The sequence below is a fragment of the Chrysochloris asiatica genome, unplaced genomic scaffold (assembly GCF_000296735.1).
Source record: "Chrysochloris asiatica unplaced genomic scaffold, ChrAsi1.0 scaffold00203, whole genome shotgun sequence".
NCBI classification, from domain to species: Eukaryota; Metazoa; Chordata; class Mammalia; order Afrosoricida; family Chrysochloridae; genus Chrysochloris; species Chrysochloris asiatica.
In genome coordinates this window covers 3,127,864-3,143,339 of record NW_006408721.1, presented here as the reverse complement: position 1 = coordinate 3,143,339, position 15,476 = coordinate 3,127,864, and the positions used below count along the sequence as shown (strand labels likewise).

General features: G+C 37.1%; 1 protein-coding gene across 1 annotated transcript in view; it reads left to right on the top strand.

The window, feature by feature from the left end:
• The window catches only part of LOC102824286 (ATP-dependent RNA helicase A-like), a 35,477-nt gene that overhangs the window by 2,521 nt on the left and 17,480 nt on the right, over positions 1 to 15,476 (top strand). Inside the window, exons 3-11 of the mRNA XM_006872557.1 lie at positions 4,980 to 5,103; positions 6,255 to 6,367; positions 6,894 to 7,042; positions 9,283 to 9,329; positions 12,037 to 12,173; positions 12,455 to 12,544; positions 12,677 to 12,838; positions 12,981 to 13,058; positions 13,897 to 14,088. Of these exons, the coding sequence (XP_006872619.1) occupies positions 4,980 to 5,103; positions 6,255 to 6,367; positions 6,894 to 7,042; positions 9,283 to 9,329; positions 12,037 to 12,173; positions 12,455 to 12,544; positions 12,677 to 12,838; positions 12,981 to 13,058; positions 13,897 to 14,088 (1,092 nt within the window). The remainder of the gene's footprint in view (positions 1 to 4,979; positions 5,104 to 6,254; positions 6,368 to 6,893; positions 7,043 to 9,282; positions 9,330 to 12,036; positions 12,174 to 12,454; positions 12,545 to 12,676; positions 12,839 to 12,980; positions 13,059 to 13,896; positions 14,089 to 15,476) is intronic.

The window sequence follows — 15,476 nt, the reverse complement described above, 5'->3', positions numbered from 1 at the left end:
TTCATATGGATTATTTCTTTGCTGACATTTCCTATCTATATGCATGTGAAAGCCTGTTAGTGTAAATATAAATTTCCTTTATCTTGAGCATATTTCTAATAGTTTTAAAAGTTTCTACTAATTTTGATACATGTGTCATATCAGAATTGGTCATTGTTGATTATATTTTTCTCTTATGATTGGATCACATTTTTCTTTGTCAAGTAATTTTGAATTATGTCCTGTACATTGTGATAGCTCATTAAATAGTGTTCTGTTACACCAAAAAATAACAGATTTTGTTGTTGCTGTCTCAGGCAATTATGATTGGAATTAAATTATAAGTACTGTCAGTTCAAATTTCATTTCTCTAATCCTTTGTTATGGAGACCTGATGTAGCACTGTGTGATAAGCACTGGAATAACTGCAAGGTCAGTGGTTCAAACCCTGCAGCTGCTCCTTGGAAACCATATCTCGATTCTATGAGTTAGAACACACTTGCTTGCATTTAAAAACAGTTATCCTTTGTCAGCCAGTTTTGGCCTCTCGAATCACAGTGATTCAAGAGTTAGCCAGAAATTTGAACAACAAACAATTGATACACATTTTGTTTCATGCTGTTAGTTGCTTTTCCCACAATGTAGTAGCATTCATTCCCTTTCCAGTGTTTCCGTTTTTTCTTACCTGTCCTTTTCATGTCATCTGAACTTAGTGTCCGCAATTGTATCATCAAAGCTATTTTTGCCAACCTGCAGACATGGTCAGGCAAATTAAGAATTTCATAGAAAACTGAAAAATTTAAGATGCGATATGTCAATCATTACAATATATTAGCAGCTTTGTAAGCCACTCTAGATAGTTGACCTACCAGCAGCTCCCTGGGAAAAATACCTGATGTTCACTTTGTGTAGTTTACAGTCTGCAAAAGCATATATAGGACAGTTATATCACGTGTGGTCACTGTTACCCAAAGTTGATTGGACAGTATATAGTAGCAGTGGACTCCTGGTTTGGTGCTCTAGGATTAGCACTGGACTGGGAACTACAAGGTCAGTGGTTCAAATCCACCAACAGCTCTTTGGAAATCCTGTAAAGGATTGCTAAGGAGCCCTGGTGTGGTGGTATATAGGGTAAGCACTGGACTACCAACACATCCTATTCGCTTAGGTAGGTCTTGTTCTAAATTTTTTACCACTGCACTACTGACCACAAGGAGTCCTGATATGATGCTGTGTTAAGTGCCGTTGAGTTGGTTCAGACACATAGTGACCCTGTCAGGGCTTCCAAGGAGCAGCTGGTGAACTTGACCACTGACCCTGTGGTTCACACGGTGCCACACCAGGGATCTCGTGTGGTGTGCTATAGGATAAGCATTATTCGTATGATCAGCAGATCAACAGCACTTAGCAACAGCTTAACCATAAAGTTAGCTGATCAAACCCACCAACTGCTCCTTGTAAAACCGATACAGGATCACTATGGATTAGAAAGAATTCATTGGCAATTAACAGACTATTGACAGCCTACTTGCTTTCCATTCCTGTGGCAAATCTTGTTGGATAAAATGATACTCTATTATCATTTTATAATGGAGTTGTGTGTTAAAATTGCTGGAATAAGAAGTTTTTCTGAGTAAGGTATTTGTCCAGTGCATCTAGATTGTTACAGTAGATTAACATTAGTTTAGTTCTCAACCATTTGTCCATATTCCCAATCATTTTAGTTTGTGTTCTTTCTCTCTGTTCAGTGCTGCTGCTGATTCTCCAGGAGGCTCTTTTCCTAGCTTCAATCAGGATTTTATATGCAGCTGATAAGCAGATTTCTTTCTTTAGCTGTCAACTCCACATCCATCCTTGCTATTATCTTCATTGGTTTCCACAATGTCAGTGAATTGCACTGGACTCTGCTGATCATCCTTAATAGTGGTGACTCATTAAGGTCTGCAGACAGATGAAAACAGATAGCCAGAAAGCATCTCAGCATTACAGGGAAAATTTGAATTTGAAGCTTAAAGATTATCTCAAAGAGCTTCAGGGGTCCATTCAGCAATCAGTATTTCCAGAAAGTCTGTATTCCATAAATTGAAATACTCCACAATAAGAAATCCCATTCTTAAAAGCTTTGTCTCAGTACAGGCGTTTTTCATATCCTGGTCAGGAAACATAATTCCCTTTTGCCTTTGAGGACATTATCGCTATGTGTTACTAGTTTCATCAAGTCAATTCTGACTTGTAGGAACCCTGTAGAGGAACCACCCCTGTATGAGGTGTCTGAGAGTTCTGGTGTAGTATTGCAGAATACACTGGATCGCAAGGTCAGTAGTTCAAATCTACCAGCCACTCAGAAACGCCATAGGGACCCCTCCCTATGAGTTGCAATGTACTGGAGGTGTCAGAGGAACAACTGGTGGGTTGAACCTCCGACCTTGTGATTAGCAGGGTTTATCCTACAGTGACACACTGGAACTTCAGAAAACCAAAGCTAAATCCTTTTAGTTGATTCCTACTGCCCCATATGGTTTCTTAGGCTATAATCTTTATGCAAGCAGATTGCCACATCTTTGTCCTGCAGAGCAACTAGAGGATTTGAGTCTATAATCCTTTGATTAGCAGCTAGGCTCTTATCTACTGTGCTCCCAGGGCAGCTTATATCTAGGTTAAGACTAGCAGATATATAAAAGGCACCACCCAGAATTGCTTCAGCAGGTAGAGGTTTGGTTACAGTGTTCTACGGGGGAGATTTCATTATTTTAAGAAAAGTATCATTTCCTTATAGAGAAATAAGTTCTCTGAGTAATTATAAATTTAACAAGGGATTTGAGAAGTTAGACAAAATATTAGGAAAATTATCAAAAGAATACCTAATAATTTGAAGCTTCAAAGAAATGTTAACATCTATGTGCCTTATTAATAAACACTTGTATTATTTTAGTAGTACAATGACTATATTTGAATGGTACTGGCGCCAAAGTAAAAAAAATTGTGCAAAACTTCCTAGGATAGGAAAGACCATCTTAAGGAATAAACTATAGATCGGCATAAGAGAAGAAGTACTTGTGCGAAAGTTTTTAAAAATCTTAGAAATTAATCAGGACAGTGAACATCCAGGTAGAACAATGAGCAGAATAAATGTAAATCAAAACAAAAAGTTTATGTAAACAGTGTAAGATTGGTAAAAATGCATAATTCTCATTAAAACAAAAGGTAGGGGAAAATATATCCTCATAGTGCTGGTGAGAATGTAAGGTAACAATCATTCTGTGGTGCAGTATGGCACTTTGTTCTCTCTCACAGCTGTTTTTCTTTTCTTCACGTATGTTTCTTTGTAGTATTCGTAATCACTATATAATGTTAAGTACTATGGAGTTAGTTGATAGCACTCTGTATGGGGTTGCCAAGGAGTGGCTGTTGAACATGAACCCCTAGCTTGTGGTCCAACTGACTTTGCAGGCCAGTACATTAACCCACTGCACCACACCAGGACTTACTAGCACTTCTCATTAGAGCTAGTTCTTTGAGGACAGAACTTCAGTTTTAACTACTATATCCCAGCACCCAGAAGCAATGTCTATCAAGTAGAACTTGTACACTGCCACAAATGGATTCTGACTCATCACGACCCTCTATAGAATTTAATAAAGATATCCCACAAATATAAAAGATTGTTTGCACTATACACATAATTGCTGTTAGTAGTTGCTGTCAACCTCTGACTTCTGATGATGACCTTGTATATAACAGAATGAAACATTGCCTGGCCCAGTGCCATCTCCATAGTCGCTGGTCTGTTTTGAGCCAATTGTATCATTGTGTCTACCCATTTCATTGAGGGTGTCCCTTGATTGTTTTATGTACTACTAATTTATTGGGGGAAAAGATAAATGAAACAGAAAGCCAAAATGAGGGTGAGTCACTAGTGGTTACTATTTGTGATGAAGAGTATCTGATAGTTCATTCTATCATGGGATATTTTTTGATTAAAGGATTACATGAGGTACTATTTAGAATACTCTTTACCATTACAGCAGGAAAATACTAATTCTCTATAATTAACAGCCATTGATGCTTTCATTAATAATGATGACATCTTCAAAACAATACCATCCATTGTATTCTATAACTATGACATAGTAGTCATACAAGGCCAAATATTCATTAGCATAAAACACTACTCTGTTAATAGAATTGATTCATTTGGAATACTGTATTTTTTTATTAAGTTTTATTATGAATTGAATGATAGTTTTTACATGGGAGAACATAAGTTTTATACTCATTTCATTGCAATGATATAATCTCTGTATAACCATTCAATAATAATTGCTTCTATTCTCTCTTTTTTTGTTTTTGTGGTAATACACAAAACATTAGAAAGAAATAATCTTTTAAACATCCAAAGGGGAAATTCTGCAAGCTTGCCTCCTGGCCGTCTCTACTTCTTTCTACCTCTGATGTCACTTCTCTGGATAGGGTCACACATTCCACTCATGCTCTTCTCCCTTGATGGTCCTAGGGTCCTCTGTTCCTGGACTAAAAGATTAAATACTCTCATTTTTGTTACATAGCCTGTACCTTTACAGTCATGACAGTCAGCAATTAGTCATGATAACAATTATTCATTGTTGAATCAAAAGAAACTTATCCCCATCTCCTTTCACCAGACCTAGCTATCTCCTGTCTAGACAATTTACTTTTAAAAGTAAAGGTAGGGATTCCACCTTCTTCTGCATGTCCCTTGATAATTTGCTGACCCTGTACCAAAGGATCCTTTGGTGTAGATGGGTCCTTTTCCAGTGATTATCTTGATGACATGTCCTAAGTAAGCTGATGTGTGTGTGAAGAGATGACGATTAGTGTTTTTTTGTGTGCCTTAAATGAGACTTTAATAATTTGATAATCACTACAAACAAAGTAGGTGTTAACATAAATTGCTTTAGGTAGTAAAAAATTGCTAGTCCTCATGACTAGTATTGACATTTCCTTGACTTTTTCTTTTGTAGCTAGCACCCCCTATACCTTCGGTCACTGCTGATTCTTCTGATGGCACAGCAAGTACTGATGGAAGTTTGCCCACTGCCCTGGGAGGACCTCTTCCTCCTCATCTGGCCCTCAAGTCTTCTACAGGTAAGAGACATGACTTTGAGAATAAAATACATCAGGGTCTTGGTTGATCGTACCTTTCTTTCATCCTTTCTCCCTGGTTAGAAATAATGACAGGAAACTTTTGATGTTAAGAGAGACAAGCCAAGGTCTCAATAAGATAGCACATACCACCAGATCATTTCATTTTTAATATAGTGTGATGTAGGATAATTCTTTACTACTACTGACTTTTGCTAAATTTTAATCTGAATAGATTACTCACAGGCTAGAACTTTTGATGAAAGGATTTTTTGAATTGCCTTTGTTTTTAACTTTTTACTAAATACAGACTTGTTGACCTTTTGAATCCACTTTTTACTAAATACAGACTTGTTGACCTTTTGAATCCAAATCATTGCTGAATTCTATGGCTTACTCTTAAATATAGTCAAAACTTAATACTGGGATGTCCACTATAGGATAGATTTAGATAGGACATTGGTTGAATTACTTAAATATCTAATACAGTATTTATGAATTGGGAATAACAGTAATGTCTACCTCAAAATTGTTTTGAGGAGTAAAGGGAAAAACATGTGTCTAATAGAGTCAATATTTAGTTAATGTTTAGCTACTAAAAAGTTAACTTGCTTTTTCATCAAGATTCATCACTTCCGTATGGGCTTGCTTCTCTTTTCATCACCAACACTATATTAGCTTTGCTTTTAGAGCCATATTTAGCAAACAGTTTTCTCAACTAGTTGTTGTTCAGTACCATCGAGTAGGTTCCAACCCACAGCCACCGTTTATAGGGTTTCCGAGGAGCAGCTGGTGAGCATGAACTACCAATCTTGCAGTTCAAATAGCTTTGCAGTCTGGCACATTAACTCATAGCACCACACCAGGACTCCTGTCTAGTAAACAGATTGAGAACAAAGCTACACTGACCTGTGTGCTGGGTGTTTGTCACTTAAAGTCATTGACTAGTGAAGTAACTCTTGCCATACCTACCTTGGGATGGTACATATATCAGACTTAATTTTTTACAGGTATATCTTGGATAATTTGGGGTCCTCTCCATTGAATTTTCAATCATGGAGAGTACCAAACCAAAATAGGACCTCTCTTTAAATATTTAGGATTTGGTTTTTAGTAGTTTAACTCATTAAGTAATAAATAATCTTTGTTTACAGAAAATAATTCTGGAGTTGGTGCCTCCGGCTATGGTGTTCCTGGGCCCACCTGGGATCGGGGAGCCAACTTGAAAGATTACTACTCAAAGAAAGAGGAACAAGAAGCCCAAGCGGTAAGGCTCCTGCTTTGTTATTACATCTCAGGATATTACTTGGTACTTCACAGTAAGGTTTAGGATGTTCACAGGTTGATTATTTGGAGATTTTTGTAAAGTAATTATTTGAGGCTACTTGTCCACATGGTCCAACCATAAGCTCTTTAAATCTAAGATTTTTAAAAATCCCTTCAAAAATAAATAGGTCAGGGATTTCTTAAAATTTTAAATTCAGGACATTTACTGGTAGCTTGTTTTAGGATTCGGCCTTCAGATGCAGCGAGAAACAATTCTTGTTCAATTTTGACTAGGATTTGTTTATTTCGTGGGTTCCAACTCATAGCAACTCACTATAGGATTTCCAAGAAGCAGCTGTTTGATTTGAACTATACACTTCATGGCTCACAATCTAGTGCTGATCTTAACAGGACTAGAAACTTAGATTTTGCAATATGAAGGATAACGAAGTCTTTAACACTTTTAAAGCTTAAGTATGTATAGCTAAAGTAAAATTAGCTCAATCTAATTATCATTGATTCATTAGACTCTAGAATCAGAAGAAGTGGATTTAAATGCTGGTCTTCATGGAAACTGGACATTGGAAAATGCTAAGGCTCGTCTGAACCAATATTTCCAAAAAGAAAAGATCCAAGGAGAATATAAGTACACCCAAGTGGGTCCGGATCACAACAGGTTTGCGTGTTTCGCTCTTTTCTTTCTTTAGTAAGTTGGGGATATATTGGGTATTTTGTTGAATGTGTCCTATACCTGTATTCTTGCTGATTAATTCAGTTTGTGGAGTAGTAGAGAGTTGTTGGAAAGAAGTTGGATTTTTTTGCTCAAGGATTGTCATCGGTTTGTAATGTGAGATTTATTGTGGTTTTCACTTGAGAAGTGTGATTTAGCTGTTAAAGAAGCTTATCTTTGTGCAGAATTCTGTGTTGCTATGCTTTTAAGGTTCTCATTTGATTAGTGGTAGTTTGTCCCTAATTGACTTAAAAACCAGCCAGTGGTGGTGATTTGTTCAGTGTGATATTAGAGGCAGCTGTATGATTTCTTTAATGGGTTTGGTTAAACCCTTAAGTTTTAGTCTCAGAAGTAGTTTGGATTGCATCCAAATCTCACTTTAGCTTTGAAAATTGTAAGCTCTCTTAAGAAGTCCTGTTGAAGGACTTAATGTAAAGCTGAAAAAGAATAGCTTCAGTCTTTCTGTGTGGATTCAATTAGCATGTGTGTTTGTTATGTTTATGAAACTGACATAAAGGGAGGAGGTGGTTGTAACAGTGACAGTATGTTTCTCAGCCTGCTTGCTGTTCTTCCTGAGAGCATTCCAGGGTGTAGTGATTATTACTCCCAGGAAGGCTCGTGTAGATTAGACTGTAATGGTGGGCACTATATTTTTATTGGACGAGGGGGGGTGTCATGGAAATCTTCCAGATCATTAAATTTGCTGTCTTTAATTATAAGAAATTATTCAAAACTATAAAAAATTCGTTCTTGAAAATCAAAATGTTATCCCTTGCAATCCTAAAATAATTGATACTGATACCAAACATTGACATTGGTCACAAAGACTGCTCAAAGCATGGTTCCCTCTGCTGCTTCCCACTTATTTGTTCAATCCCGAATTCTCAAATATTTTGTGAAGTGTCAGAAGATTAAAAAAAAAAAAAAACCCTCAGAGGAAGGGTGAATTTGCTGATTTGTTTTCTGTTAATACTTTGTTGTGTCATACTGATTGGAGCTTAGCACTTGGTGACTTTTAAGAATAGTAATATACCTAAGTGCCTGAGACTCATTGTTGCAAACATTTTTTGGTATCAGTGTCTTAACTGATACAAAAAATTCTGATACAAACAATCAATGATAAAGAATTCAGGATATGACAATGAAGGTGGCAAAGACAGTTGTGGGTTCCATTGGCAAGCTAAGACAGCACTGCTCCTTGTATGTCCTTTATTTAAAGGCATAAAAGACAGCAACACCAGAGGTCTGTGTTCATACACACATGTGCTGCTGCTTAGGCTGAACTAAGCAATCACATGGGAAACTATTGTAAACTGATTTCTGGTGTCGCTGTTCCCCCTAGGTGGAGGAGAATGAGATTGAGTGCTGACTTTAAGCCTGGCTGAGAAACATACTGGCATCGGTGTCATTAATGAAAGGGTGGATGTTGTTCCCCTGAAAGCCAGTGGCCTTTGACCCCTGAAGCCGCTGTGCCTAAAGGTCAGTTCACGAGGTATAGGAAGGAGCCTAACATTTTTTTCTTTTTAAGCCTCATCTAACCTTTTATTCACAGCACAAAGACAAGGTTAGAATGTACCTGAGCAGTGGAAGGACCAGAATGCGTAGTTTTTGGAAGTCAGTTTTTCCCTTGCTAAAGCCTAAATTTATTCCCTAGAATCTTCTAGCAGTTTTAGATATAATTTTCATAAATGTGTTTTGTTCTCCAGGACCTGGTTTAAGTAAATGTGATAATGATAGGTTGAATTTTGTGTTATCAAGGGCTGCTTCCAACTGCAGGCACATCCCAAAACCTGCCTCAGTAATAACCACTGTTACCACACACAAAGTGTTTGTGTATGAATGCATATATTTCACTTAGCTAACAGATGACAATTGTTAACTATAATTTGAAGAGTTGGGGACCTATTTTATTGCCCCAATATAGGAAATTTCCAAAATTTTATGATAAAGTCCAAAATACAAACATTTCAAGAACAATTTGGCTTATCAGCTTTGATAACTTTGTCTCAAGCTGTGTTTTTAAGTTTATGTACTTCATTTATTCTAAGATTGAATAGGAATAAATGTTTATAGTGGTTTTGCTGTGATTTGTCTTAGCAGTTGGAAAGCCTGCCTGATTTGGAAATCCTGAACTAAGAAGTTTGTAAGAGTAAAATTTCTAACCTTGTTTGTATATGTTGTTACAGGAGCTTTATTGCAGAAATGACCATTTATATCAAGCAGCTGGGAAGAAGTAAGTATTGTTTTTTCCTCTGGTGTGTCCTTAGTGTTCACATTAAAGCCTTTTTGGCTACCTGTACGCATGAGAGGCATTTAATAAATGTGTGTAAAATGGAATGAAAAGATATTTTCCCACAAGCTTTTTAAAAGTCCCCTCACTTGAAAAGAGCTTACGAATTGAAAAGAAGCATGGTTTTGGTAGCATTTAGAATGACTATGAATTAAGAAGACCTAGCCTCAAATTTGCCCATGAATAAAGAGAGTTTATGTTTATGTAGTATTTTAAAGGAATCCTAGTGTGCTGGAGTCCTGATGTGGCACTGTGGGTTAAAGTATTGGACAGCAAGTTCGGTATGAACCACAAGGTTGACGATTCAAGTTCACCAGCTGCTCCTTCCTAGGAAACACCTTATACAGGGTCACTGAGTTGGAACTGACTTGACAGCACTTAACAACAGCGTGGTGCTTGGAGGATAAGTACTGGACCACAAACAAGGTCAATTTGAACCATAAGATTGGTGGTTCATACTCAGAAACTGATCCTTGAAAACCCAATACAGGCTAACTATATAAATTGGAACTGTCGTGCTGACAGTACGGTAGTATTAAAGGAGCTCTGGTAGCATAGGGCTGCAAGGTGTGCGGTTCGAAACTACCAGCTGTTCCACTGGAGAAAGATGAGGCTTTATGCTCCTGTAAAGATTGATAGCCTCAGAAACCCTATACAGGGTCACTGAGTCAGAACCAACTCTACGGTACTTAACAATTGTCAGTCTCAAAGAACTTCAAAACAGTTTTTTCATTTCTACACAAAAATTGTTCAGGTAAAACTAAATGAGGAATTTTTAAAAAGTAAATTAGCAAGTTGACTTTTAGGAGTAAATGCGAAGATAGGATTAGAATTTTAAGCTGATAAATGAAATTTGTAAAGTAACGTGGTATATGCATTTTTACCTAGTAAAACTTAGGGCAGGCAAGTTGAGAATTCTGCAACTTAGATGTATTTTTCTACATTTCGAATATGAAAGATACTCAGCCAAATGTTTGAATGGTCCACAGGGAGATACTGTTTAATTTTTGTGATTCACTCTAAAACTTGGAACTTTTGAGTGGGTGGTAAGTTTTAGGGGTCAGGTGATAACAGCCCATTGATCTAATCATCAGGATCATTGTGCTTAAGTTGACTTGTGAAGTCTAGAATTCAAGTTAAACCACAATGTTTTCAAACCACAATGGTTGAATAAGCCTTGAAACAGGGAAAAACTGGAGGGAAACAGAAGATTGAGTCTGACTCACCTGTATAGTAGGGGTCGGGAACATTCTTTTCTATCAAAGGCCATACAAAATTACCAAAAACATTAGCCTGCTATATTTGCATGACAGGGAAAGCTGTTGCCTTCACAGGGCCAGACAAAATGACATCCCTAGGCCAGACATTCCTCACTTCTGCTGTATAGCGGTCCCAAGGGAGCAGCTAATGAGTTTAAACAGCTCAACTTGTGGTTTGCAGACTAGTGCTTTTATACAGTGTCACAATAGGAGTCCACTTCCTCATATTTGGGTGCTGTCTCTAACCTGAGACACATTAATGACAGCCCAATAACCTGCAAGAGAGTGAGCTGATTAGGATGTGTAACTCATAAACATGAGGTCATGATTCTACCTTTTTTAAGCAAATGAAGCCCTGCTTCCCTTAATCCTAGCAGTTAATGCTGATCTCTGAGCTGCTCCTGGGACAACAGATGTAACTCCTTTGTCCTATAGAATTTTCCTAGATAAAGAATTTCAAGAGGCCCCTCTTCTTTACTTTTGTTTTCTGGGTTTTTCTCCTGTGGTTGGTAGATCCATCAGTCAATAAAGATTATGTAGCTATGTCAGTTATCCTTAGTTTGCACAGCAAAAATATCTAAATCTATTACGCAGTTTATTTTGAGCCCATCTCTATTGTTTTACTATAAATGGCAGGAGAAACCATGTAGCCACTTAGAAATCACTTAAAAAGTTAAACTTATTAAGGCAGTTTTTTGCCACTTCATAAAAAGTAGTGCCTTTCCTTAATTGTCCAATCACATATCCCATCATTTTCTTTTAAAGCTTCATCAGAAACAAATGCAATGCCCATATTTCTGGCAACATTCTGCTGCTGACAATTACGTGTTCTTTGAAGAGATTTTCTCTTTTTTTTTTATCTCCCCTCAATTTATAGCACTCATCAGAATTCTCTTTAATGTCTGTAGTTCTAACAAGTCTTTCCAGACAGTCAAGGATTTTAAGTGTCCCAGGATTGTTTCTTACCCTATCCTGGATAAGGGTATCCAAGGAGCGGCTGATGAACTCGAACCGCCGAACTAAGGCTTCAAATCAGCTGTGCCAGTCCAGCACCATTAACCTTGCAGAGTCACACTATGACTATTTAGACACCTTAAAACTTTATAGTCTACTCATTACCCAGTTTTTAACACATTTCCACATTCTATGTTTTGGTAAAGCAGCATTTCCACTACTCCATACTAAATTCTATTTTTGCTTGTCTAGTGCTGATACTTTTAACGGAAATACTACTAGTAGTAGGTAATTAAATCTGTAGGAGCAAATGAATTGAAAAGGAACTTAGAACTTCTGGGGGGGTTGGCATTTATACCAAAGCGCCTAATTGATTGTGATGTTTCATTACTCAGATTTATCATTCAGTCTCTGATAATTCTGACCTTACATTATAGGAATTTTTGCACGTGAACATGGATCAAATAAGAAACTGGCAGCACAGTCGTGTGCCCTTTCACTTGTTAGGCAACTCTACCATCTTGAAGTGATTGAAGCTTATTCTGGACTTACCAAGAAGAAAGAAGGAGAGACAGTGAGTCTATAGATAGAATTAAGACCACAATGGTACAATGTCAAATAACAATTTAGCTTTTATAGATTTCATTAAAGAAATTTGTATTTGTAGGGAAATGGCCTTACTAATCATCTGTTGGGCATACTCTGTTCATAGTGGGCAATGAGTACATAGTTGTTAACAGACTCGAGTTGACTCCTTGGCTTTAGGAGTTTTAGCTCTTAATCCATTATAGTAAATTTGAGTAGTGCTTTTGTATATGTCACATGATTTTATTATGATCCTAATTTTTTCTGTAGGTTGAACCATACAAAGTTAATATCTCTCAAGACCTGGAGCATCAACTGCAAAATGTTGTTCAAGAGCTGAATCTTGAGATTGTGCCACCAGTAAGCATATGACTTTAAGTTTGTTTTTCTGTGCAACTTCTCTGGTGATTAGAACTTGCTTGTTCTAATCTACATGAAGCAGATCTTAATAATATTTTTTTTTGTGTGTGTGTGTGTGTGTTTTTTAAATAGCCTGAGGATCCTTCGGTACCAGTTATAATCAACCTTGGTAAACTGTCTCAGTTTGAACCATCACAGCGACAAAACCAAATGGGCGTGGTTCCTTGGTCTCCTCCGCAATCAAACTGGAATCCTTGGACTAGTAGCAACATAGATGAGGGCCCCCTGGCTTATGTGAGTACATCGCTGTTTTGACAACATATTACAGTGTATTACTGTAAAATGTACTTCATTAGTATGTCTATGTAAAGAAATTTTTATCTTTTCTGAAGCTGTTGTCAGTGCTTTTGTTTGATCTGCCTTCTCATTTTCACAGGCTACTCCAGAACAAATAAGCACGGACCTCAAAAATGAATTAATGTACCAGCTGGAACATGATCGCAATTTACAAGGAGTAAGTTTGTGAAATATTTAGACATACGCTACTTGGAACTTCAGAAATTTGTGTACATGGGGCAAAAAAGGACCATTAATATGATTTGTACTTTCTATGAAGATTGATAAAAATATGTCAAAACTGCCAGTCCTGGTTATTTCTGGAAGTTATTGTAAATTAGGGACTTTTGTTACATTTCCAACCCTCAGAATCAGTCCTGATAATAATTATTCACTATTGTATCACAAGAGACCCCCCATCCACATTTCATTTCATCAGCCCCATTTAGACAGATTGGATACTACTCAGTGAAGATTCTACCTTCATGCCCTTTGGATCTAGGTTCCCTCTGGAAAGCTTATAAGCCAGTCACTTCTTGCCTTTGTAGCAAAACCTCCCCTCCCCATTTTGGGTGGCCAGTGTCCAAATTGCTCATTCCTGTCTACTCTGTTTATGGAGGGAGGGTGCCTTACTGTAAAGATTTGTTCCCTCTTTTGAGCTCCTGCATCCATAGGTGTAGGTCAAGTTCATCAAATTGTATCAGATTACTCTTTTTTTTTTCCCTTCTGGTTGAGCTCTCAGTGAACAGTTTTGAATGGGGATATTTAATTGTCTTCCAAATAAAATACAACATTGAAGTGTTAGGGAATGAATATGAAATGTTCAATTAGAAAAGAGCCATAAGAGGTCTGGACAAGATTATAAGAGAAATGTATTGAAGTAATCTGTTAGAAATCTGAAGAATTTTTTTTTTGTATTAAGCTAGTAGAAGGAAATAAGTTCTAGAGACATTTTTATTTTTTCTAATGAACCTGTTGGTAGAAATTTGACTGATAATATAACTTTTCTAATACAGATTTTACAGGAAAGAGAAGTACTGCCTGTGAAGAAATTTGAAAGCGAAATATTGGATGCAATTAGTCAAAATTCAGTTGTCATTATTCGAGGTGCTACTGGATGTGGTAAAACCACACAGGTTCCCCAGTTCATTTTAGATGACTTTATCCTTAATGACCGAGCGGCAGAGTGTAATATTGTAGTAACTCAGGTAAGTACCAATCCAACTATTTGTCGTATCTACTGTGAATAGAGTCTTGAGAGTGCTAGAGAGCTTTTTTCTGTGTACCTAGTTTAAATGGGTTGTATAGCAACTCTATACAAACCCTGTTAGAGTTTTCGAGGAGCAGCTGGTGGGTTTGAATTGGTAATCTTGTGGTTATCAGGCTAGTGCTGATCCTACATAACCACAAAGCTGAGACTGGTGCCTTAGAAATCTTGATGCATAACAGTATTTTATTACAGTCAAGTTCTGTTAAATGTGTTTAAATATCCAGGTGAAAAATGGTGTTGGTGGGTTAGACCGTGGAGTCAGTTCCAACTCATAACAACACTATATAGAGTTTCTGAGGCTATAAATTGCCTCATCTCTCGCCTATGATGTAGCTGATAGTTTTGGTCTACAAGCCTTGTGGTTAGCAGCCTGACTTGTAACCAGTATGCTACTAGGACTCCTTAAATGAAAAATACAGTAGCAGTTTTAAGACCTGTATTTTTCCAATTGAGAGATTTCTGAGAGAATAAAGGATTCTAGGTAAATGCTAACAAAGGATACAACAAAGATGTAGTTATAGATAGTAAGGAGCAATGTGACATAGGTCTTCAATCTCCAGTGTTGTGCAAACTTACAAGTTAAATATGCATATTCTTTGGTCCACCTGGTAGTCATTCTCAATGATTACTCAGATCAGGTTGATTCTGACTCATAGCAATCTTATCTACGTATTCCGAGGAGTGGCTGGTGAACATGAACCGCCAAATTTGCAGTCTAGCGCATTAACCTGCAGCCCTGCTTCAGTAACTGTAAATTATGTCAAAAAGTGTGGCTATACAATCAGTTGAAGCATCTTGATGCTATTGGGCTGAACTCCATGCAAGGAATCCTGGTGTGTCACACTAAAATAAAACACAGGGTTGACAGTTTAAATGGACCAGCCGCATCCAAAGGTTACTAATAGCTCTTAAGACATTTACTGGACTAGAATTTTAAAAGATTTTAATACCGTCTGGCTTTCAAATTAATCATTACATTCTGGAATATAGGTACGAACTATAAATGAAACTTAGAAAAGTTATTTCAAGCTGGGGACTAAAAATTGTCAGCAGGAATGTTTTGAAAATAAAACTCAGGGCACTTAAAAACTGCTACGCTAGCACACCATCAAAACCATAGTGGCATCTAAGCAGAGATTATCTTGTGTACGTAGAAGATGATGTGTTCCAAAACATCAAGAGCTGCCACTTCAAACTAACCTTAAGCTATAACAACAATTTCTACTGTTTAGAAAAATACATTCTCCTTAAGGCTTTGTAGGTGGTTTCTCTCAACTATCTCAACTTTATCTGTCACCTTAAAGCACAAAATAAAAAGCTTGATTA